The sequence below is a fragment of the Brassica rapa genome, chromosome A09 (assembly GCF_000309985.2).
Source record: "Brassica rapa cultivar Chiifu-401-42 chromosome A09, CAAS_Brap_v3.01, whole genome shotgun sequence".
In the NCBI taxonomy this organism is placed as follows: domain Eukaryota; kingdom Viridiplantae; phylum Streptophyta; class Magnoliopsida; order Brassicales; family Brassicaceae; genus Brassica; species Brassica rapa.
The window spans coordinates 28,398,223-28,424,174 of NC_024803.2; the positions used below are offsets into that span (position 1 = coordinate 28,398,223).

The 25,952-nt window shown below is 34.0% G+C and overlaps 2 protein-coding genes across 4 annotated transcripts; one reads left to right on the forward strand and one right to left on the reverse strand.

Moving 5' to 3' along the window:
- The first annotated feature begins 51 nt into the window (after positions 1–51).
- LOC103838933 (sodium/calcium exchanger NCL) lies at positions 52–18,519 on the forward strand. Of its 2 annotated transcripts, none has more exons than XM_033278819.1 (16): positions 52–271; positions 454–545; positions 991–1,065; positions 1,132–1,253; positions 1,833–9,869; positions 9,948–10,062; positions 10,141–10,206; positions 10,298–10,392; positions 10,538–16,187; positions 16,280–16,461; positions 16,530–16,575; positions 16,656–16,837; positions 16,918–17,057; positions 17,303–17,558; positions 17,641–17,931; positions 18,056–18,519. In XM_033278819.1, exons 9-16 carry the CDS (start codon positions 15,797–15,799, stop codon positions 18,323–18,325), a joined length of 1,758 nt encoding a protein of 585 aa, XP_033134710.1. In that variant the 5' UTR covers positions 52–271; positions 454–545; positions 991–1,065; positions 1,132–1,253; positions 1,833–9,869; positions 9,948–10,062; positions 10,141–10,206; positions 10,298–10,392; positions 10,538–15,796; the 3' UTR covers positions 18,326–18,519. The 2 variants fall into 2 exon arrangements, with proteins under 2 accessions (XP_033134710.1, XP_033134711.1); XM_033278820.1 differs by having other exon boundaries at positions 16,659–16,837.
- Positions 18,520–18,776: 257 nt separating this feature from the next.
- LOC103838934 (protein SPEAR4) lies at positions 18,777–22,741 on the reverse strand. Of its 2 annotated transcripts, none has more exons than XM_033278821.1 (5): positions 19,808–22,741; positions 19,641–19,712; positions 19,454–19,533; positions 19,217–19,364; positions 18,777–19,139 (listed from the first exon to the last, which is right to left on the reverse strand). In XM_033278821.1, exons 1-5 carry the CDS (start codon positions 20,165–20,167, stop codon positions 18,939–18,941), a joined length of 861 nt encoding a protein of 286 aa, XP_033134712.1. In that variant the 5' UTR covers positions 20,168–22,741; the 3' UTR covers positions 18,777–18,938. The 2 variants fall into 2 exon arrangements, with proteins under 2 accessions (XP_033134712.1, XP_009113634.1); XM_009115386.3 differs by having other exon boundaries at positions 19,614–19,712.
- Positions 22,742–25,952: the final 3,211 nt, after the last annotated feature.

Consider the following 25,952-nt stretch of genomic DNA (forward strand, 5'->3'; position numbering starts at 1 on the left):
GGCCAACATCAAAACCAAGCAGCTTGGTGCGCAGCTGATTCCATGCTACTTCAAGTTCTTCACTGGCCTCGCAACCAAAGCTTTCGATGCCTACATTGATCTTCTCGAAGAATCTGATATCGGGGTATAATGTGTCCTTACTCTTCCTACAGATGATGTGATAGATGAACATCTCTGAATTGGAGTATTATGATACAAATAGAGGAATAGGTGGAGCGTGATGCTGTGCACAAGGCATTTATTATGTCGTTATTTCGGCTGGATACCAAGGGTAATGTGATTTCTTCTATACTCATTTTTTTTTGTTTAAAAATAAGTGTGTAAATAACTAACTTGGGTTCAAGCTTTCTCAGATTCTTACATGTATATTTTATATGTTATGTTGATATTTGGTGGTTATTGTAGCACCATAGCAACTACTTATGTCTCATTAATTTTCACCTTTTGGTGTAGAATCATTGACTGCGTCGTTTAAGCATATTGGGACAAGTCTTACTACTGACGGTCTACTTCGTGAAAATTTCTTAAACTTCATCAGAGACAAGGTCAGTCTCTTTTTATACATCTTTGTTTTTTTCTTCTGTTTTAGAGGTTCTCGCTCTATCTTATCTCGGTTTCAGTTAACGAAGTTCATAACTCTCTGTTTTATTTTACCATCAAGTTCGACCTGTTTTGATCTTTTTATCGGCCGATATGAATAATGTAGTAGCCTTATATTGCACATAATGTATTGGTTCTATTGCTAATATCGTGTTCAAAATATACTCCTAAAATGACTTAAGATGCTTAATCCAAAATAAGCACATAGATAGTAAAGTGGCTTTTATTTGATTATTTTCTGAAGTTTTGAGAGAGTTTGTTTATCTTCGAAAACAAGTGAAATGAAAATATGCTGATAATGCAAAGCTAATAGGAATATTTCAAGGAATTTCTTGGAAAATTTTTGTATATCTTATAGTACTATTTTAACAGATTTGTATGTCTATGTAGGTGTTCCCTCTTAAAGCAGAACTGTTAAAGCCTCAAGAAGAAATAGAAAGACATATGACCGACCTGATTAAAAAGGTTGGATCATATCTTTGGTCTTTCTCTGTCTTGCTTTCTTATCATAGCCTCTTCTGATGTTTCCAGAGCCTAGGAGATGTATCTGGAGAAGAATTCAATATGTTTATGGATTTCTTGCGAACTTTGAGTATATTTGGAGGGAAAGCTCCTCAAGAAAGAGACAGGCTGATTTGAATTCAAAGTTCAATGTGAGTTTCCTGTGTCACATTCTATGGGGGATGAACATAAGTTTCTTGCTTTAATTTGATGACCGTAATGGTTATTCTTCCAAAATGTTTATTGATGTTTAGTTGCACAAGTAGTTGTCATCTGGGAATGAAGAAGTCGGTAGCGTTTGCAAGTTTTTGATTTTAGGATACTTGTCCTAGCTTTAAACTTCACCCCTCAGAAAAGATCTTTTTAAAGATATATAAGCGTTACATTTATGATTCTAAGGTGTGCTGCACTTTCAGTTGATAATCTTACGTGAACTTTTGATGTGAGGGCTCATTGGTAGTACGTGCTATGTGAGAAATGGTTTAATGAAGCCAGGTTTTACTTTTCTAAACTCCAGTATACAGCACAGTCTAGGAATGACCACAGGGTAGAGGTCAACAGTTGTCTTGATGCAAATTTGGCTGTAGAAAGCGAGTAATAAAAATTTACATAAGCAAATTCCATCCCTTAGATGGTGATGATAGTAGTCATGGAAGTTTGGGTCTCTGAAGGTTTCGTGTAGACCTCAATTACGTGGAATCACCTCTGATGTTCAAATATTATTTTGGCAGGTTTTAGATTCAGATCATATTGACAGATATCTATCATGCCTACAAATTGCTCTGTCAATCTTTGTGGTATGAACTCAGACTTACTGATATCTCATGATTTTAATAGGTTTTAGATTCATATTTTAGCTCATTATGATCATTCTAGGTTGCATTTAAGTATTAATATTGCATTTACATGCATAATTGCATAAATAGGGGCTAATGTGCACACTTGAGAAGTTTGGGGCGAAATCGTAAGGCTGTTCTTGCAAGTCATGGAGTTTGTGGCCGATTTGAACGAAATCCAAAACCAAGGGACCATCTTGCAATTACACGAGGGCTAAATCGCACGGATGAAAGATTGGGGTTGATTTGAAAGTATATCATTGCACGTTCAGAAGTCTTGGGGCCAACGTGAAAAGAACTAAAACGTTGAGGACCTGTTGTGTAAATATGGGAGAAGTCGCCATTGGAGCTCACGAGCTTCACGATCTGAGGATGGCCGCAACGATGGAGCTCGGCGAGGCTCGATCCCGACACGGCTTGAATCTGAGAGCACGGTGGAGGAGCTGAGACGGCCTGGAAGAGAGAATCCTGTGGTGGATGGCCTCGACTCAATCTCGGGCTTGAACCACGAGGAAGAAGAATGCGACATTGGTGGAGAAGCTTGGCCGCGACGGTTAACGCGAGGTGTTGACGATGGATGAACGACGGATTGAGCTTGGCTGTGGCTCGGTGGTTCCGGTTCAGTGGAGAGCTTAGTGACGACGAAGCTTGAAGCGACGACCTCCGCGAGTTGTAGCCATGGCGGAGGAGAGACGTCAGCTCAGGCGTGGTCAAGGCGAAGAAGAAGAAGTGGAGCTCGATTCCAAGAATCAAAGCGGGTTTGATGCAGCAGTCGAAGGTCACTGCTGGGAATTGATACGGACATTGACGCGGCTTGTGGTAACGGGTAAGAGACACCGCTCGTCAACATGTCGAGCTTGATGGCAGCGGCTTAGTGAAACGGGATGATGAACCCGCTGGGAAAAGGCCAATGTCCCTGTCCAATATCGACTTGGTGGAGCGGGATGCGATGGCCGCGGATGCGATTTTGAGACGTTGACCGGTTTACTCGGGTTTGACCCGGTTTAATTTAATTAAACCAGTTCGAGTTTTGCCTTCTTATAAATAGTTTTAGCCTCCAAAAACCCTAATTTATCTCATTTTCTCTCAAGACTTTGTCTAAACTTGTAAAAGCTTGAATCTTTTTTATAATCTAAGGAAGTACTTCATCTTATATTAGTATTTCTCTTGCTCATTAACATGATTAGCCTTGATCCTTACATGGGTTTAAGGTTTCTTATGGAGATTAGTGAGTAGTAACCTTGTGATTCATGGGTTAGATAGATTAGGATGATTAGGTGGAGATTTAGGATGTTTATGGCTTGATTAACATTGTTCTATGCTTGCTAAGTGTACTTAATGCTAGATTAGACTTGATCACTCTCATCTAGACCTTAAGCTATTTTAAGCCCGAAAGGTGTTTGTTAAAATGCTTGAATGAGCTTAGTATTGTCTTTTACATGCTTGGCCAACGACAGTTGATGTCCAAGGTGTTTAAGTGGTTAGTAGACTTGTGATTCATGCATGCTTGATTACGTTAGCCAACGATAGTTGATGTTTAATTCATGATTAGCATAGGGGTTTTTGCCACGAGAGTGGATTAATCTATATTGAATGAGATCTAGACCTATAGACTTGTTGATTGTTTTGTTTGAACATTCTAGATTGAACTTTGATCACCTTATATCAATTATCATTGCCCATGGATCAATCCTTAGCATTTGAAAGTTCTTGCACTTATTTCTTGATTGGATTTGAGATCACCTTGTTTATATTTCTAGGATATTAGCTTGTTACAAATCATCCATCTTCTTGTTTGCTTAGATTAGGAAAGTTTGTGTATTCTTGGTGTTATAGATCACTAGTTCCTTGTGGATTCGATCCTAAAATGCTACAATGACATACCATTCGATTGTGGTATTGTTGGCACATTAGGTTAATTGGTGTGTGCTTAAACGCGTAATCAATTTGGCGCCGTTGCCGGGGAACTAGTAGATTTATCATTAGGATTTCAATCTTTCTTGAGACTTAGCTTTATTTTCTTGCTTTGTTTTTCTTTTGTATAGTTACTAACCTTTACTTCTAGCTTTTGTTCTTGAGTGATGGCTTCAAGCTGTTTTGAGAAGCCACAAGAAGAGGAAGATCACATCGAAGATGAGCCATATGTGTATGTGGAGCCACCACCCTTTGATGCAAGTATACTCACACCAGCACAGCTTGTGACGTTAAACGAGCTTCAGAAGAAGTACCTGGGGTCAGCAAAGACATCCCTAGCACGAAGGATCCGGGTGGAGCTTATTACGGATCAAGCAGAGCTTGAAGGAAGGGAGGTTACACAGTATGAGTTCAATGTTGCTTATGACCTTAAAGAGGTAATGTATTGGGTTCCACCATCCCAGCTGGAAGGTACAAGAATTTCCACTCTAGAACTTCAACTTGAGGAACTTTGCTTGCCTTGTGGTGAGAATATTGCCCATGATCTTGATTCTCTTGTGCTCATAAATGAATGTCTTGATCTAATATGTGAAACTAGGAAGCTAGATGAGTTGAGAATAGAAAAGCTTGCTAGAGATCATATTGAAGTTTGTTTTGACAAGAACTATCTTTGTGCTTCAATTGATCTTGAGTATGAGTTTTTGATGCTTAATGAACCTAGACCTCTTCTTGAACTTGCTGATTTAGGGGATGAACTTGATGTGGATATGCTCTTGCTTAGGATAGAAAACCCCCTTGTCAAAAATTATCATGAGAATGTGAGCATTGTGTATTACTTGATTGATGGAGATAGAGTTGACTACTTTGTTAAAACCTTGTTTGAGCCTGTAGTTGACTGTGTGTTTCCACCATATGCATTTGATTCTCATGACCATCTGAACCTCAAGGAGCATTTCATAATTCATGTCACATCTTTAGTGAAGCTCTTTGAGGAAAAATCTGTCTATTTTCTATGGATAGTAGTGTGCTCCTTTGCATACTTGGTTCCTTGTTCTTGTAGGAGAAGGACCAAAGGTGCATTGGCTCAACCTTTTGATACCTATGATTAACAAACACACAAAGTCAAGCTAGAGACTTAAAACAAGCTCACTTGGGAGGAAATTCCATGTTTATCCATTGTATATATATTTTTTTTATCTTCTCTTTTTAGGTTATTTAATAAGCATGGTTGAGATTTTTCAGGTCAAGTCTTATTTGCCTTGGCTGATGTGAAGCATTGTGACTCTAGACACTTGCCTTCTCCCCTTCAGTCCATGTCCATGGTGAAACAAACCCGAGGCCAAGGGTCCTCTACCACCCAATTCAGCCAATAACTCCAAGTAAGTGTCACTCCAACCTTGTACATATTTACTTTTCATGTTTATTTCTTTCCCTTGGATCTCTTCTTTGAGCTTACTCTCACATAAGGGACTGTGTGAAGTAAGTTTGGGGGAGAGTCTACTATCTCACATCATTTTCTGTTTTGTTTACTTGCCATGAGTCTCATGCATTGCATTGTGAATACTTATTTGCATAGAAAATTCATAAAAATTTGATTTTTTTTTTAAAATCTTCATGTAGTTTCACTTGATCCATTTGCATCTTTAGGATTGAGTCTAGAAGCATTTAGATTGCATTCATGCATTGGGAGAAACCTTGTAAAGAACACATGTCTAGAACTCAATTTGACATCCTAGCTAAACATATCAAGTAGCTTAAGCATCTCTTGAAAAAGCTTGTAAGCTTCGAGCCTTGAAAACTCTTCTTGAAACATGTTGTTTGCTTGATGATTGACATTGTTCTTGAAACCAACTCCAAATGAACTATGGTTTAATGAACTTAATCTCTCTTGCATATGGGCATTTGCATACTTGATCATGGATATTATACACATTTGGGTTATCTTTCTCTCTTTGTACCAATCTTTGTTAACCCAAATGGCACTTCCATCCCCATTAACCCTCACCATTCTTTGAAACCAACATTAATTTGCTTGAGTGAGGCCTTTTATTGATAGTATGTCATGTGCAAAATTTTGAGAGTATTAGGAGCGACAATGAGTTGTTCTCATCTTTGGCTAGCATTAAGACCTCATTTAGGCTAGCCTCTAGGATGGTTGTTGGGTTTGTGAGCTTAAATTCTTTTGATCTTGGGATAGGGATGTGAGTGAAAGTGAAAAGAAATGAACCAAAAAGAGTGAGAAAAGAAAAAAAAAAGCCACTAGAGATTAAAAAAAAAAAGCTCTTGTGTTTATAAATAGAATCCCCTTTAGAATAAAAGAAAAAAAAAACATGAAAAGAAAAAGAAAAAAAAGCTGAGTGAATAAAAAAGAGAAAAAAAGAATCTCTAGTTGGTTAGAATAAAAAAATGATAATGTGTTCATTGGGTGAGAGGTGAAGTTGAGTGTATCTTTGGGTTTTGGGATGATGAAAAGAAGAAGGGTAGAGCTTGAAATCATTTAGGAAAGAGGTAGAATGATGAGAACAAAACATTGTATGCATAAATTGCTTCTTTTCTTAGATAAGTTTTGCATAATGATCTTGCTCCTATTCTTGAGTGTGAATCACTATAAAAAAATGCATTTGAAACCCATCTTTCTTCACATTAGACCATCTGCTCTCACCAAACCAAATGATTGAGATCATGTGCCCATTTGCAAGAACTCACCTTGTATGCTTGTTAAATGAATGTGAGGGTTGGCTAAAAAACTTGTTGATTGATGAGTAATTGACTTGTGTTGAGGCATAAGAGTCTTGATAGGCCTTGAGAAGCTAGAGTGTACAAAGAGAGCTGCTCATGCTATTTGCTATGTTTTTCTTAGGATGTCAAGTTGAAAGCTAGAGAGTGTTCTTTTGGTTAATAAGTTCCGTTTTCAAAACTTCTCCAACATGAGTTCTTGAAAGTTTACTTGTGGACAAGTAAAGGACTAGTGTGGGGGAGTTGATATCTCATGATTTTAATAGGTTTTAGATTCATATTTTAGCTCATTATGATCATTCTAGGTTGCATTTAAGTATTAATATTGCATTTACATGCATAATTGCATAAATAGGGGCTAATGTGCACACTTGAGAAGTTTGGGGCGAAATCGTAAGGCTGTTCTTGCAAGTCATGGAGTTTGTGGCCGATTTGAACGAAATCCAAAACCAAGGGACCATCTTGCAATTACACGAGGGCTAAATCGCACGGATGAAAGATTGGGGTTGATTTGAAAGTATATCATTGCACGTTCAGAAGTCTTGGGGCCAACGTGAAAAGAACTAAAACGTTGAGGACCTGTTGTGTAAATATGGGAGAAGTCGCCATTGGAGCTCACGAGCTTCACGATCTGAGGATGGCCGCAACGATGGAGCTCGGCGAGGCTCGATCCCGACACGGCTTGAATCTGAGAGCACGGTGGAGGAGCTGAGACGGCCTGGAAGAGAGAATCCTGTGGTGGATGGCCTCGACTCAATCTCGGGCTTGAACCACGAGGAAGAAGAATGCGACATTGGTGGAGAAGCTTGGCCGCGACGGTTAACGCGAGGTGTTGACGATGGATGAACGACGGATTGAGCTTGGCTGTGGCTCGGTGGTTCCGGTTCAGTGGAGAGCTTAGTGACGACGAAGCTTGAAGCGACGACCTCCGCGAGTTGTAGCCATGGCGGAGGAGAGACGTCAGCTCAGGCGTGGTCAAGGCGAAGAAGAAGAAGTGGAGCTCGATTCCAAGAATCAAAGCGGGTTTGATGCAGCAGTCGAAGGTCACTGCTGGGAATTGATACGGACATTGACGCGGCTTGTGGTAACGGGTAAGAGACACCGCTCGTCAACATGTCGAGCTTGATGGCAGCGGCTTAGTGAAACGGGATGATGAACCCGCTGGGAAAAGGCCAATGTCCCTGTCCAATATCGACTTGGTGGAGCGGGATGCGATGGCCGCGGATGCGATTTTGAGACGTTGACCGGTTTACTCGGGTTTGACCCGGTTTAATTTAATTAAACCAGTTCGAGTTTTGCCTTCTTATAAATAGTTTTAGCCTCCAAAAACCCTAATTTATCTCATTTTCTCTCAAGACTTTGTCTAAACTTGTAAAAGCTTGAATCTTTTTTATAATCTAAGGAAGTACTTCATCTTATATTAGTATTTCTCTTGCTCATTAACATGATTAGCCTTGATCCTTACATGGGTTTAAGGTTTCTTATGGAGATTAGTGAGTAGTAACCTTGTGATTCATGGGTTAGATAGATTAGGATGATTAGGTGGAGATTTAGGATGTTTATGGCTTGATTAACATTGTTCTATGCTTGCTAAGTGTACTTAATGCTAGATTAGACTTGATCACTCTCATCTAGACCTTAAGCTATTTTAAGCCCGAAAGGTGTTTGTTAAAATGCTTGAATGAGCTTAGTATTGTCTTTTACATGCTTGGCCAACGACAGTTGATGTCCAAGGTGTTTAAGTGGTTAGTAGACTTGTGATTCATGCATGCTTGATTACGTTAGCCAACGATAGTTGATGTTTAATTCATGATTAGCATAGGGGTTTTTGCCACGAGAGTGGATTAATCTATATTGAATGAGATCTAGACCTATAGACTTGTTGATTGTTTTGTTTGAACATTCTAGATTGAACTTTGATCACCTTATATCAATTATCATTGCCCATGGATCAATCCTTAGCATTTGAAAGTTCTTGCACTTATTTCTTGATTGGATTTGAGATCACCTTGTTTATATTTCTAGGATATTAGCTTGTTACAAATCATCCATCTTCTTGTTTGCTTAGATTAGGAAAGTTTGTGTATTCTTGGTGTTATAGATCACTAGTTCCTTGTGGATTCGATCCTAAAATGCTACAATGACATACCATTCGATTGTGGTATTGTTGGCACATTAGGTTAATTGGTGTGTGCTTAAACGCGTAATCACTTACTGATGTGTAGTACTTGGAAATTATATACTCCCTCTGTTCTACAAACATAGATTTTTTAGTATTTTCACACATATTAAAAAAATACATTAAACTGCATAATAAATGTATCGTTTTCTGTAATTTTCAGTTTTTAATAACTTTTAACCAATAGTAATTCAATAAAGTCAATTAATTTTTTTAAAGTTTACAATTTTTTTCATAGAAAACATAAAAAATACATCTTTTTGAAACTTTTTTTCATAGAAAACACAAAAGTTTACAACTTTTTGTTCTAAAAAGTATATCATTAAGAAACGGAGGGAGTAGTCAAGATGCTTTGAAACAAGAATTTTACTAACTTCAGCTTCTTCTGAACAAAGAGGTGCTCCAGGCACCAAGTTTCTTAAATACATGAACACTCATATCCTACCTGCCAAAGTAATTTTATTGCCATAATCTCTATATTCTCTTTTTATTCATACAAAATTTCTGCGTGTCTATCTTCTTCCTTCTTTTGGTAAAATCTCTTTTACTACTCCAGAATGCTTTTTTTATACTGACAAAATGCTTTTTTTTTTAATTATCTGCCTGAGCAGAGGAAGCTTGATTTGGTCAGAGCCTTGGCTGAGATTTCGCCACACACAACCGCTCAGGTAGCACGTCAGATGCTTCCCGAAATAGTTCAACTCCTAAAGGTACTTTTATCTCATGATGGCTTCACATATTTTATATGGGATATATAATATATTTAATTGTTAGTGTTGTCATTTCTCTGATGTATATTCTACCCCGGGCTCATATTTTGAATATTAACACTACTTGCCTAGTTAACTTTTCTGTTATCTTATGAAGATTGACACGCTCGCTTAACTTTTAGAAATGCATGCCTGCCAGGAAGACTGTGGAAGAGATGAACTTCACATATGTGGAGTGCCTGTTGTATATTCTTAGCTGCTGGCCAAGTCTCTTTTTCTTTCTTCTTTTACTTATGCGTTTCCGTTTGAACATATACGCTCCGAATGCAACAAACAGCCATCGGATAGACTCGGGGAGGACGTCTCAGAGTCTTACAAGGAATTCACTGAGAGGTATGTTTTCTTCTTGTAAGAATCAGTATGTGATTAGTTATTTAGGATTTACATTTATAATATAATCGGACGTTGCAGATTGGCTAGCGTTGAGGATCTAACCAAGGCAACAATGAAGAAACTAATTCAGGGAACGTCTGAGCACAACAAAGCCATGTCGGCTGCCAAGACAGACAAGGAGAAGTCAAGCGTGGTAACTTCTCAGTCCTGTCTTTTCCTGTTCCGTCTCAATCTCTCTTTCGGGGTTTATTGTAACTAAATTTGCTATCAGAAAACGAAGAAGCAAAATGCAACAACTGGACTTAGGACTTGCAATAACATATTGGCAATGACAAAGGTGAAAACAGAGCCAAATCTCTGTAACCTTTAAAGTCTGATCATAAATTAAGAAGTGTTAGGCAAACCTAACCGTCCTTATATGATTACAGGTATTGCATGCAAAAGCGCCTTCGTTTATAGGGGACAAGAGTGTTAGTCTTTCTTGGAAAGAAGCCACCAAGACGTTAGCCTCTACAACAACTGGGTAGAAGCCTATTTTTACCAAATTCACAATCATCTTTTGGTCTTAGATTTAGTCATCTTTTTAGTCAATATGCAGGTCTCTTTTCTTGTTTTTCCTATGTGGAAAATCTTATCTTTTGTATGTTTTATTTGGCTAACAACGACAGAGTAAAACGGCCTGCAACTGGAGCGGGTAATAAGTAATAACGTGGGCGCAAAGAAGGGACGTGTGCCGAGTCATCAGGTTGTTAAGAAAGCATTTGAAGGAATCTCATACGGTGGTGGTAGAGGCAGTCAAAGAGGACATGGCCGAGGACAGGGAAGACGCGGTGGTGGTGGTGGCCGTAGCCGGGGAAGAGGCTACTGGGGTAATTTTCTTTCAGTGGATAAATACCCTATGACACCCTCCCTTGAGTATTTCTGTCTCTGTTTTGTCTATACTTATTTTGGCTTTTTAGAGGCGCCTCAGTCCTCTGACACTAGACGAACGAATTAACCTTCTTTGGCTTTTACTTTTCATGAGAAAGCAGGGTCCAATCAGAACCAAAAGAGGTCGTTTTTTGAACATCCCTTAAACTATTTTTTGGGTAAAATGTTTTCTTTGCCATTATAACAAGTTGAGATCGTTCTCTGTGTTTGTTTTGGTTGTAACTCTTTCATGTCTCGTCTCAGCACTCTTTGAGATGATCACATGGATCATTCTTTCATTCCTAGATTTACAACTTACCTACTTGATAGAACTTCCCACTTATTTCACAATGACACTGATCATCGATGTATCATATATACTTCTTAGATTAGATATAGTTGAACCAATCATAAATAAGTCTATACAGTTTGATTGGCACCTTATACCTAATTAAAGTAAAAGTTCTTAGAAATGTGAAACTATATATATTTTGAAACAATAAAATTATCTCTAAAACAGTAAAACTACATATATTGTGAAACGTAGAAAGTATTATCTTTTATTTAAATAAAACCTCAACTAAATTTAAAGACTTCTCTTTAAAATTGAAAGATACACAAGTATCAAAACTATGCATAAAATAACAAAAACTAATGTAAGACATAAAATTTACAAAATAATACTATATAAAAATATATGCAAAATATAAGTAAAATATAACAAAAATAATCAAAATTGTTTATGATGTCTTGTATCTCTCTTTAATTGTTTTTGCAAATGGAAGACAAATCCTGTTCGATTCTGAAACTTTCGAGAGGATGAAACAGGACTGGGTCCTGCGACCAACCCAGTCCCCGAGAAGGAGATGTTGCGGACTAAAGAGGTGGACGCTAGGAGTCGTGAGTAATGTGATACTCATGACGGTTCTAGCGAAGACGCTTCCATAGCACCAGAAACTATCATAGCATCAGGACCCATACATCAACGCCTTGAGAAAGGCGTTGATGTTTTCCAACGCGCATCGCTATAAGTACTTTATTAATTTGTTTGTTTTTGATTCAGATTTGAGTCTATGCTAAAAACAATAAAATTATCTCTAAAACAGTAAAACTACATATATTGTGAAACATAGAGAGTATTATTATTTTTTACATAATTCTCAACTAAATTTAAATATTTATCATTAAATATAAAAGTTACACAAGTATGATAAATAAGTATATGCATAAAATAACAAAAGCTAATGTAAGACATAAAATTTGCAAAACAAGTATACTATATATATATATATGAAAAATATAAGCAAAATATAATTAAAATAATTAAAATGATCTTTGATGTCCTCTTAATATTGTGGGGTTCATATATTTTTTTATGCAAATATATCCAACAATGTTTATATATATCATTCCAGATATATAAAGCCAGCAAAAAAAAAAAAATCAAAGATAAAAATTCAAATCTAAAACAAAAGAGACAAAGTAATCAATATAAATAATTATGTTTCAAAATGTTAATATCACATCAAATATATTTATAACATTTTAAAAATATTTTTATTGTAAAACATGACATCAAAAAAAAAAAAAAAAAACATAAGATATGCCATTCTCTTCCAAAGTCTTACTAACATTTTCATTTTTAATGGTTTCTTGTTTCTTCCTGGCCTTGCAGACAAACTTTTTCTGATATTAGATTCTACTCTGTTTTAGTTACTTGAATCTTTGTTAAGATAATGTTTGAATCTAGCAATCAAATCTTCATTTTTTAAACATGAGGTTGTTCAAGTTCAACTATCAAATTTACCTTGATGTTCTGGTAAATGAACTGAATAGTTCTTCTTAGTAGGGAAACACCTTATTTCAAACTGAAGTTTTTTCGTCGTATTTTCTTTTACGAATTACATATTTTATTGCGAAGTGAAGATAAATTCAAAAAAATATATAAACTTTTGAAGTTATGCTTAAATTTATATTTACCATAGCAGTCGCCAGTCGACTGTTTAAACAACTAGTATGACATCATTGTTCAAAGCGACAACATTTAGCTAAAATTAAATTTCGTTATTCTTGGGAGTTGAACCCGGTTAATGTATGTCACACAAAAACACCTTAACCAATTAAACAAAGAACCGTATTGTATAAAAAAAGGTAAACACTAAATCATATTCCCTCCATATTTAAAATATATGATGGTTAAGAAATTTTTTGATGTTTTAAAATAGCTCTTATTTTTATACATTTAATATAACTCTTAATTTTATCAAAAAATCTTTGTAACAAGATATTTTGTGGTCTATTTTGTAACTGACTAAATAATTTTTAATTTAGATTTTAACTTACTTTTTAGATAAGATAAAAATTATTTAATAATTGTGAACTGATCTAAAACACCAAGTATTTTGAAACATAAGAAGTATATAATAAAACACCTATTTTCTTTAAAATTTGATAAATAGTAAATAATATGATAATTATTATATATTTTATAAATAGTAATTATCTTATCTGTGTCATATAAAATCAGCGGCGGAGCCATTTTGGGTTGACGGGTGTCAGTTGACCCCTATGAAAATCTATAAAAAAAATTAGGTTTAGGCTTGTTTTTGGTGTTGTTCTTGTGGTGAGATGGTCAAAATTTCTTCCTATGAGAAATATTACAAGACGATTCTATAGTCGGCAATTCTACATGTCTTATGAGGATTTACGCATGACTGCATCATCCTGAGCCGTCCTATGAGATCCATGCCTTGACGGTACTCTTTGCGCCATGCCGAAGATATCCTATATGCTTTTCTCCATAAATCTGCATAATTCGACTTTGCTGGGATTCGAAACCCAGACCTCATGGTGTAAAAACATTAATGAACCCTTAGTTAAACCGCTGGACTAAGGGGCTTCCACTGGACTAGTCAAAATTTCTTCCTTTGACCCCATATCTTGAGTTCAAGACCCATGCACGACTCTTTTCGTCTAATAAAATTTTTTGACCCCTATAAAATCTATATCTAGCTCCCCACTGGTAACAAGCACCTCTCTTTGAGGAGCCGGTGCCGGTCACACTCTAATGCGACAAAGTTAGATCCCGGTAATGCCAAATTTATAGTAAGAGAAGACCATTTGGTTTATATAATCCTAGCTAGATTCCTCGTACTTAAATAGTTCTGAATCCTACTTTGCAACTTGATGTCACACAGATTTCTTTCAGTGGCACGTCTGGTCCTGCACCACTTCTCTCTTTCTAGCCTATATCGTTGGCATGGACTCCTTGTCTAAGAAGAACCCGATATTGACAATTATCTCGGATAATTTTGACAAGCAACAAGTGTTACTCACTCTTGAACCGGCCATGATTAAGATGACTTTAACCAAATATGTTTGTCTGCACCTTACGAATTCATTGCATGTGCAGATATTCTCATCTGCTATGCTTTCCAAATTTCCATGTCTTCTCCTTGGGATCTTTGTTGATAGTGTATGAGTTTAACCAAGTAGAGTATGTATGAGTGGAAAAAGAGGACTCACAATGTACTTCCAGAAAGACAGAGTTGAGGAAGCAAAAAATACCAACAAGATGATTTTATCAAAACTTATGATGCAAAACGACAAGTCGAATTGAAAAAAAAAATCAATTTGGTCTGCTTTTAAACCAGCCAATACTATTCTAGGCTAGTATGTGCCACCTCAGCACCCAAAGCTAAGTGAACCGAAATCAGATCCGGTTATGTAGCAATTAACCAGATTGAGAATGTTCATGTATGAAATTCAAAATAAAAAAGTTAGTTCGTGGTGCTTTTGGCTCGATCCAATAGTTCATGTATGGAGCAATAGAGATGTCAAGTTCATAGTGAAATATGCCGTTTTCCCTCTGACCAAGCTATCATTTAACTAAAACGTGGCAAGTCTTATATATGCATTTTTTGATAAGGTGTAAGTAGCCGTTAAGTTGGTGAGACATTACGGTATAATAAAGGGATTAAACCTAGCAAGATGAGTTTTGACTTTTGTTTTACAGTTTATGCGAAGATAAATCGAAAGTAAATGGTATGATGAAAAGAAATGAGCATCACAGAATAAGAATTTGGAAGAAGTAGAACATATATAGTGGAAACAAAGGTATTTATTCCTTCTTTGCCATTATCCCATTCTTTAAGTTCCACCTCCTTTCATTTACAATACAGCAAAAACAAAAGAATAACGATTTTAAAATTAGTAACAACGACATTTGTCCTCCACTTTGTGAACCAAGATTATTTTGAATATATTCTTTTCTTTTTTTCATTATTGTTAGCGACTAGAAACAAACAACAAACTATATCGTTGATTCCCGTAAGTTGCTAATCGCTAACTTTTCATCAGGTTGATTCACATGTTGAGCTGAGGAAATAAGAAGTTAGTTCAACCGAACTTAAAAGTAAAAGTCATGAACAAATTTTTATATACCAAACTTGGCAGTGGTCTGTGTTTGCACTAGCATTTAAGGCTGTGAAAATGAGATTTGCTGATTCACACGTTAAAAAGAAAGAAGAAGTTACTTCAACAGAACTTAAAAAGTCAGTGGTCATACGAGTAAATCTTTATAATAATCATCCGCTAATAATAGTAAGAGTGGTGACATTCACGTTCTTTATAATTCAGACTCGATAATTAATTAAGTCAATTTCTTAATATTCTTTTTCAATGACCCGGGGTATCAGGATCGAAGCCTAACTAATCCTTAGATGAACAACATCAACGATTAGTCCGGTCCCAATTTTTTTTAATGAGGTTTAAGATATATTTTCATCTAATTGAACAGCAATAACTTAGTTTGCAATAAAACTAAACTCAGGATTCTGAGAGGTTTACGTCTTGTCCCAATCAATCCTTACCACTACTGCATGGTTAATATTTATCTCAACTAAACACTCTAGAAAGATCACGTTCCATCACTTAGTTTCTGTGTGTATATATGCGCGTATGAAGAGAAGGATCCGACCAAACTGCGCACTAAAAAACTCTGTTTCAAGCTTACTTCCATGGCACGTCTTTCTCTGTTTCTGTCTTTTCTCTTTATAACAGCTTTGATCTCTTCCGTAAACGGTCGTGTTTTAAATTCTTTGTCTGCGGATAAATCAATCTTGCTCTCCGATGGATCTCAAGAAGGATCCAGCTATGAAATTCTAACTCTCGATCCGCCAAATCGCCTTTCCAAGAATGCTTGTGTTCATGTCTACGGGTTTCTGCCATGTGCAGACAATGTTGCAGGATACGTCTTCCAAGTTTTCTCCTTTGGTTGTCTATTGATCATCGGCGAAAACTTCTTGTCTGAAGGAAGGACTAAGCTCTTTGTCATCTTCGAGGTCGGTTTCTACGGCGGAATTGTGTTCCCTCTCCTTACAATGTTCACAAGAATAGCTCTTATTCTCTGTAAGAAGAAGTCATTTTCTTCTTTAGCTTTTATTATTATTATTTTTGACTATGATGTAAGATTAAGCCTTTGTTTTGGGGTTTGATCTCAGCGAGTGGACTAACGGGAAGCCGTGAGATTGCAAACTCAATGGTGGATAATAACGTTGGAGTTACTGTGGCATACACTGTCTTTGCTTTGACTATGCAGTGGGGATCTTGTGTTGTCTTTGGTTTGTCTGGTTTGGGATCAGATCAGTCCATAAGAAAAGGAGAAGTCCAGAGAATCTCTTCTGTAAGATCTTCTTCTTCTTACTTTGAGTCTATAGCTTCATAATATGACTTTTAAGACGTTCCATACAGGACACAACGATGCCAAGACGACAACTGATAATGAAGATCGTTGCTGGTATGTTTTAAATCTCCTGATTCTTTCTTTTCTTCAGGAAATTCTAATTTGGGGACTATGTTTTGCGGTTTTGTATGCAGAAGCTGGCGTAAAAGCAGATCCCAAGAACAAGAAAGCGGCAGGGATCATGCTCCTGACTTTATTGCCTTTCGTCATGGTCACACTTTCAGAGATATTTGATTCCAAATCTTGGAAAGATCGTATAGTTTTGATCACTCTAATAATCTCTGGTTCTGCAACTGTTGTCTACTTTCTTTATTCGGTATATGCAAAACTCCAAGATCCATATGTTTTATAAATGATCTTAGTATAAATGCCAAATCTAACACGCTTTTGCCGTAGTATTTTGATACAGCAGACCAACAGAAGAGCTTAGATCGCGCAAGGTTTGAGCTCATGTCAGAAGTACATAAGCATTTGCAGAATTTTTCACCTCAAAGCTTTATTAAAAATGGACAACTAAGTAAAGAGAGCTTGCACAGGTTTTTATTCCAGCTTTTAATTCCAGTATCAGGGTTTCAGTGGGACATGAGTAATATAAGCTTCTTTAAAGAGTGTGTGAATATAATAATACATGCACTTACCGCCATTTGATTTTAAGTTAGAAGCCCAAAAGAAACTCAACATTTCTAGCTTCACATTAAGTTATGACCTTATATTATGCATAAGGACTATTTGTTAATTGGTTTTGAGAAGGAAACTTACTTAGTTACTGGTTGTTCTGCAGATTGTTTGAAAAGATAGATGTAAACAAAGATGGAAAAATCCAAGTGTCAGAGCTTAAGGATCTGACTGTGGAGTTTGGAATGCTAGGACGAATGAAGTGTGACATACATGAGCTTGCTACAACATTGCTTGTTGATTTTGATAGCGATAGTGATGGTGAGATAGATGAGATTGAATTTGAGAAAGGGATCTCAAGATGGCTCAAACAGTACAAGTTTAGTTTCGATAGCACCGAGTGTCAAAGAGATAACCGAGCTGTAAGTACATTACACTTTTCCCATTTCATATTTAAGCTGCTTGATCAGATTAATAAAATGGAAGAAGTGTTAATGTCATCAGGAGGATAGAGTTTTGAAGATGGAACAACCAAAGGAAAGTCTTGTAGCTAAGTTGCTCTCCCAGAGAACCATGAGAGCTACAATTGAAGTTATTGTAGGGATTTTAATTGTCCTATTTCTTGCAACGCCTTTCATGGCGAACATCGAGCTTTTGTCTAAATCAGCTGGAGTTCCTTCCTTCTATGTTGTCTTTGTAGTGATCCCTTTGGCAAGAAACCTAAGAAACGCTTTGTCTGCTCACTTCTGTCGCAAGAAAGACAAGGCTAGAGTTACATCAGATACATTCTCTGAGGTTAGTTTCATTCAAACTCCATTTATTATTAACTAGTAAATGTGTAACGCCTACGGTCAATGGCGATTGGCTTTTCAATATACACAACCGTATATAAAATGAGTCATGTGGTTTGTTCTTGTAGATATACAAGGATGTTACGATGAACAATCTGCTGGGAATTTCGATTATATTAGCGATTGTATACACAAGAGGATTGACTTGGGATTACTCTACTGAAGTTCTGATTATTGTGATAGTTGGCCTCATAATAGGCGTACCGGCCTATGTTAGATCAACTTATCCGTTTTGGATATGTGTCTTGGCATTTGCTCTCTACTTCTTTTCACTTGTCCTCGTCTATCTTCATTTTAATTCTCGAGACAAGAACGGAACGCTCACCTCTAACATATAGTCACTGAATGTTTCCAAGTTTTTTCTCTCTCTGAAGATTTTGTGCTTTTCTTCCCTTTAAATTCACAGTAAGTATTTTTAAAGTTCCGTCTGCGTTGTATGTTAACGAGCTCTATGGTGTTAAAACATTTCGACATAGAATAATGTTTCAGACTTTGTTGATATGAATATCTATCAACGTTTGCGGAAATTTAGCAAATGATTCACTTTAATCCTTGTCACCAAGGGAACACTCCAATAACTGAAGAAGGCCAACTTTGTTCTCTGGGTTTAATATTTGATTGGGACAAGAAACACTCCAATAAATTCCTAAATGCTTCAAAGTTTCAAATAATTAATTGAACATCGATTGCTTTTCATGCAAGTAAGGTTTCTGAATACAAATCGATTGCTTTTCATGCTTAGTCCTGTGAAACTCTGTTTAGCCAAAAATGAAATTAAGGTAGTGTAGATTCTTTCACTTGCATTATGTTTGTCTATTATGGGAAAAAAAGAAGCAAATATAAAGCCAAATATTTGGCAGATCTTTGTTTTAATGTCCCAAAAACAACAAACTGATGTAAAGATTCGAAGTTTCAAAAAAAAAAATATAGATTGCTTAAAAGACCAACTGCTTACAACTTAAGGCGAAGATCAATGCCATGATCAGTGACTGTGTCATATTTCTCGGTTCTCAAGCTAATAGATAGATCTTGGTCGTCATTTCTCTGCTCATTCGCCGGCAGGAAACTGTAGAACGGTTTTCTGTTTGAGGAAGCATTTACAACGCCTCTTTGTGGCATGCTTTCACGATTAAACCCGTCCTTCTGTTCATACTAAAAAGAAAAGGAGGATGAGAATGAAGCTGAAAGTCAACCAAACTGATAAAAACATTTAGAATAAACTACATTACATGCATGAAGCGCGGGAAATCGAGTGAAGAATTTGGTATAATTGGTGGTGAAGGAGAATCAATGGTGATTGGATTTCTAAATGTGGTTCCTGAATCTTGAAAATGATTTCTCAATCTTTGGTCAAGGGGCTTGATTTGTTTACCATTTCTGAAAAAAAATAAAAAAATGTCAAAATTAAGGTAACACTTGAACTTTCCTAAGCATATGATACGTATAGCTTAAACCAAAAAACAGACCTTGATATGGTTACCGTCGGTCCCACGTCACATCTCGTAGGCTCTGACATAACTTGCCATGGCCTTTTTACCGCCACGATCTGTTCAATAATATTCAGAAGAAATTATTAAAAATTGAAATCAAATTGCACCGTACCGCAATTAAAATTAATAAAATTGCCTTTTGGCTGTCAGAAAATTGAGAGACATTGTCATGGCAAGATGGTTGATTTGAAGGGGGCTCTATAAACTGATAAAACCCTGGATTCGGTATATTCATCTGTAAACACACACACAAAAATAAATAAATCACTAACAAAAATAATAAATCGATTTATTTTTAAAAATTTTGAATATATATTTTTGAATATTTACCGGTGGGAGATAGTGAAGACACGAATCGTGATTCCTTTGGAAAACTGGAGCCGGAGGGATCAGATCACTAGGGAAAGATCCGGCTGTAAAATAAGACGGGAACGGGTAAACCGGACCGGCTCTCATGGTGGTGGTCGTATGAATCACAGACGGAGGTTTTTCCGGCTGAGGAGGAGGAGGAGGAGGAAGTGGTGCGGAGGAAGAGATGTGTTGTTCTTCAAGACGGATCTTCTCGAGTTCGGCGACACCAGGACCTCTTCGAGGAACTCTTCTTTTTCCATTGTTATTACTCTTCTGTTTTTTGGGACACGAACCTGAGTAATCATCTCCATAGTTTCCAATGCTCGTCTTGCTACACATTTTTATTTCTTTCTAGGTTTAAGTGTATCATATATTAAACAGAGAGACATGATTGATAACAACTTATATAAGAAACGGAAGACAAAAGTGGTGGAGAAAAAAATGTGGCAAAAGGAGAAAGAAATAAAAAATCATTAAAAGTAGGAGAGATTAAAGGGAAGTAAATCTGAGATGAAATCGGCTCTTGTTTCGTAGTGAGAAAAGTTCTAGGGATTTAAGGAATTTTCAAACTCCATGTTTTTAGCTTTCTTAAGATCTCTCTCGCTCTTGTTATCAACACCTGGAGAGAGAGATAGTTCATGAATCCATATTTACTTCCGTGAATTTCTCTTGGAATTAGTTGTTTGTGTATACTTTCTTTAGTGCGTTGTGTTCATGGGACGAAACCTTACACATGAAACAAAACATATAAATCAATGTAATTTGAATAATTGTTGTAATTGTTTCATTTTGAAGAAAGGAGTTTGGATTTGCATGATAAGATCACATCTTGGCTAAATTCTATGAGTCCAAATGACAACATACAAAACAAATACGGTACGATCCAAATAGTAATAAAATATATAAGTATATAAATATATGTAAAATTTTTTGTTAATATTAATTACGGTACGGTGCAATTTACAAACATTGAAAGACTAAATTTAGTAACATAAATGTATCCTTTTTCTGAATTAAAACTATGTTTTAGATCATATGCAGACAATAAGAAATCAGATAAACTTACACGGTATAGTAATTTTATATTTATGTACACGATGTACGATGTACATAATGTGTATATCATTCATCGTGTATATAAACATAAAAATTACCAAATTAGGTAGTATAAGCTAATTAATTAGAATTTGTATTTGTGTTCTTTTTTTTTGAATTTTAGATTGATGAGTATATAAACATTTCTTGTACATTTTCTATATATATCTGAAAAAAATGGTTTTAAATTTTAATTTCAGACATGATATCGGGTTGTTGTAAACTACAGACGCCAATGCACTTAAATTTTATGAATTTTTTTATCAAAATTTTTATGAATTTAATGTGAATAAATCAAAGGTCAATCTATTAAAAGGGTAGACGAAATGGGGTTATCCGATCATTTTAATTTTGTATGGGTTTATTGCAATTTCGTAAGTGGATAAAAAGACTTCCTACTTTTGAAGCTGTCGATCATCAGAAAACATTTTTATAAATTTAAATTTGGGGATTTGCTTAACATATTTAAATATTACATGTTGGTTATTCTCCGGGAAGCTGACGATCATCAGAAATCGTTTTAATAAATTGGAATTTTGGGGGATTTTCTCAATATATTTGCATTTGGGTTTAGACTTTAGATACCACTTGAGCTAGTTTCCATAAGTTTCTAGTCATTTAATTCTTTTATTTCTGTTGGAATCTATCTTATTAAAACTGAAGTACAAAATGAGATTGTTTGGAAACATGTATATGAGTTTAAAAAATAAGAGTGTTTGGTAACATGGATTGTAGTCTTTTAAAAAAATATTACTTTTGTTTGGAAATAAAGATAGTAGTATTAAGCAAAAAAGTAATGGGTTTATGTTATTAAGAAAAATTAAAAGTCCATCATATTATAAGAAACTATATATTTGAGTCAGTTTTAAAATGTGTCAAATCATTTAAACTTTTTTTTCAAAACTAACCATAAAACAAAATTAAAACTTTATATACATATTTCAAATTAAAATAATAATTCAAAATTGATTTATATCATAAATTAATTGAAAAATATATATATATATATATATTCAAAAATAAATTTTTACTAAACAATTTTTCAATAACCATTACTTTTGTTTGAAAACAAGGATAGTATTATTAAGCAAAAAAATAATGGGCTTATGTTATTAAGAAAAATTGAAAGTCCATCATATTATAAGAAACTATCTATTTAAGCCAGTTTTAAAATGAGTCAATCTAATTGCCTAAAACTTTTTTTTATAAACTAACCATAAAACAAAATTTAAACTTTATATACATATTTCAAATCAAAATAATAATTCAAAATTGATTTATATCATAAATTGATTGAAAAATATACATATATTCAAAAATAGATTTTTACCAAACTATTTTTCAATAACCATTATAAAAAATGTTGTCAACATATATATAAGAAAAATACAATACAAAGTCCAATTTGAAATACCAACTCAAATTATGGTTTTTATATTTCATATTAAGTTTTAAAAATATAATATATGTAATTATTTATATGATGGTACATATAAATATGATTAATTATATGATGACAATATACGATACATAATAATGACTAGGGATGGGCTTTCGGTTACCCATACGAGTTTGGTTCTGATCGATTTGCGTTTCGGATTTCTGGGGTCAAAGATTTCAGTCCTATTAGGATGTTTCTAAATTTTGGTTTGAGTGTGATTCAGACCTTTGCGGGTTTGGTTCGAGTTTGGATCCATTTAAATTATTTTTAAAGTTTTAAATCATTATATATTTTTAATTTCTAAAAATCTATAAATAAAATAATATATTTCCTATAAATTTAAATAACATATGTCAGAATACCTAAGCTTAACATATCAATTGGCTTGATTTAAAATTTTTGGATACAAAATCAATAATTATTTTAAGTATTTTTGGTGATTTGAGTATACCTTAACTATTTCAGATATTTACTTTTGACTATCTATATATATTTTTAAGTATTTAAACCAATTTAAAAGTATCATTCTTGATGTTTTATATACGTTAAATCTAAATATAATTAATATATATAAGTATATAAATATATTTTTAGATAAATTCGGGTATACGAATACTTCGGTTCGGATTAGATTTGGATCTCTAAATAACAAAACTTTGAATAATTTGAATATTTAATCAATTTATGTTCGGGTTAGGTACTATATTTTCGGATCGGTATCGGTTATGTTCCTCGGATTCATTTTTCCAAATCCTAATAATTACATGAAAAACAAATATCAACATATTTTTCACAATATACATCCGCGCAGGCGCACAGATTAAATATTAACATATTTTCAAAATATTTTGCTATCAATTTTGGTTCGGGTTTGGTATTACACTTTCAGATCAAGATCGGTTTCGTTCTTCAGATTTTGATTTTTTTCAAGCACTAATATTAACATAAAAAATAAGTAGCAAAATATTTTTGAAAAATACACCCGCGCGGGTGCGCGGGTCAAAATCTAGTTGTTATTGAGGTGGCAACTTCTTCTTGCAACAGCCAACATGTTATATATCTCATATAATGATTGAAAAATATAGTTTCCTCAGTTAGATGTATCATTCGTTAATAGATCACCATTGTTTTGGCATGGTCTCGTATGTACAATTATGATTCAGCTACTTGAAACTTTATTTTGCTGATTATTGGAAAGTTATATGTGGTTTTTTGTCCAGGTTGTCTTGTTTTGTTTGTGTAATAGTAATACGAGTTAATATTAATAATAATATATATTTCCTCCGTTTTTTAATATAAGTCGTTTTACAGCTATGCACGTAGATTAAGAAAACCATTAATTTCTTATATTTTCTAAACAAAAACATCATTAATTATTTACCTAAACACAATTCAACCAATAGAAAAATAGAAGATATATTACTATTGGTCATACAACATTAATTATTAATAAATTTTACATAGAAAACCAAAAACGACATATAATTTGGAACAAAAAAAGTTTCTCTAAAACGACTTATAATAAAAAACAGAGGGAGTATTAAATATTCTCATCCAGAAATAAATTTATTATTAAACCAGGCTGTGTTGGTTTCAGTGGTAAAAGAATTCGGTCTGGAACTTGCACTATCTGGGTTTGATTCGTTTTGACTATCTAGTTGTGCCTTAATTAGAATAAAATGTACCCAGATGAAAAGTCTCATGAGATTATTTTTTTAGTCTAAAAAACTTTTAGAATCTCACGGTTATTAAAAAGTAGATTTATTGAATTACCATTTGTTGCATGTATCATAATTTGACTATTGGTAACCAACTTGTTGACCACGGGTACACGTGAAAGAAATATATTATAGAAGGCATAAAATATATTTTGGTCACCCTAATTGGTAGAATATATAATCTTGAAAATACAGAAATTGAAGTCAAATAACTAAGAAAATATTTGAGGGCTACAGGTCAGAATATATTTTGGTCACCCAATTTGGTAGAATATATAATCTTCAAAATACAGAAAATTTAAGTCAAATATATATCTAAGAAAAGTAACAATGTAATTTCTGTTTTAGAGATTTTGAAGAAATGCAGTGAACAGAGAAATGTTGAATTCATTTGGTCAAATAATAATATTATATCTATAGAAAGTTGACATATTATAGAAGGCATTTCTTGTTGAATATGTAATAATAGTTTTGATGCATGTAATTAGAAACGAGGATAAAAGAAAGAAACAAATATTCCAGTTAGTTATGCCATATAACATGAACCTTTTTGAAGTAAGTAATTAACTCATTTTTCGAAATACGAAAGAATATATCCTACTAGGAAGCTTAAAGATTACATATCAATGTAGCCTGTATTTCATTTTATGCGTAAGATTAAGATATCTATCTACCAACTAAGAACAATAATATAAGATAAATATCTTTTTTAAAATAGAGAAAATAAATAAGTAAGGATACCGCATTTAGTGTTGATATATAGGATAATCACACAAAATCCCCTACTTAAATAATGGATCTGTAAAAACAATGATAACCCCTGTGAATGTTTGTTTTCAGTTCTAGATATACAGTGAAACCTCTATAAATTAATAATGTTAGGACTACACCAAAATTATAATTTTTTTATTAATTTATAGAGATATTAATTTATCGATATATTAATTGAACCAAAAACTCGATTTAGACTATTAAATTAAATTATTTTATAAAGATTTTTACTGTATATTAATTTATAGAGTATTAATTTAAAGAAGTTATACTGCACTAGTATAACCTCCTGTGGTACGCATGGGTAAACTCCACTATCTTCTAATTATTTGATTATGAAGTTATAGTCAGATATCTTCTAACCTAGATATTACATTCAGTTTCTGTGATTTTTTTTCTTTGAGTTTTTATTAAAAATTTAAGACTTATATCAACTCACAAAATATGGTATAAATAATATATTTGATATGGTTGAATTAAATTTTGTAACCAAAAAAAAACTTCTTTAAATATAAGTACAGTAGAACCTCTATAAATTAATAATGTTGAGACTTTAAAATTTTATTAATTTATAGAGATATTAATTTACAAAAGTTTATTTATTTAGATTTTTTATTTAAGATATATTTATTCTAACATAACTGTTTTTTTCATGTATAGACATTAATTGTTATTTTCTTAAAAATTGACATTTATATTAATTTTACTATAATATTTGGTGTATATAATATATATTGCATAGAACTTAAATGGGGTTTTAAATATAATATTATTAAATCTCATCAAAAATATATTAGTGTTAAGAAAATACAAATATAATTCCTTATGAATATAAAACAAACAATGTAATAATAGATTCTTACTTATAGAAAATATGTATAGATATAAATTATTTATTTATAATTTTATTGGGGCCATATATTTACATAGAATTTTCTTAAAAAAATATATCTTATTATTTTATCGATTTGTGTCAAATTTTGAACCGGCCAAAGTTGAAAGAAACGAAATTTATAAATTTATAGAGATTATAAATTTATAGAGTATTAATTTATAGAGGTTCTACTGTATCTTCATGTCACCATAATGGACACAAAAC

Bases quoted from the DNA above. Each gene is read 5' to 3' on its own strand.
- LOC103838934 (XM_009115386.3), bottom strand. From the start codon at position 20,167: ATGTGTAGCAAGACGAGCATTGGAAACTATGGAGATGATTACTCAGGT. The intron at 19,713-19,807 runs GTAAATATTCAA...GTGTGTTTACAG, and splicing joins GTCTTCACTATCTCCCACCG to ATGAATATACCGAATCCAGG. The intron at 19,534-19,613 runs GCAATTTTATTA...ATTATTGAACAG, and splicing joins AATTTTCTGACAGCCAAAAG to ATCGTGGCGGTAAAAAGGCC.
- LOC103838933 (XM_033278819.1), top strand. From the start codon at position 15,797: ATGGCACGTCTTTCTCTGTTTCTGTCTTTTCTCTTTATAACAGCTTTG. The intron at 16,188-16,279 runs GTAAGAAGAAGT...GTTTGATCTCAG, and splicing joins AAGAATAGCTCTTATTCTCT to CGAGTGGACTAACGGGAAGC. The intron at 17,559-17,640 runs GTAAGTACATTA...TAATGTCATCAG, and splicing joins GTCAAAGAGATAACCGAGCT to GAGGATAGAGTTTTGAAGAT.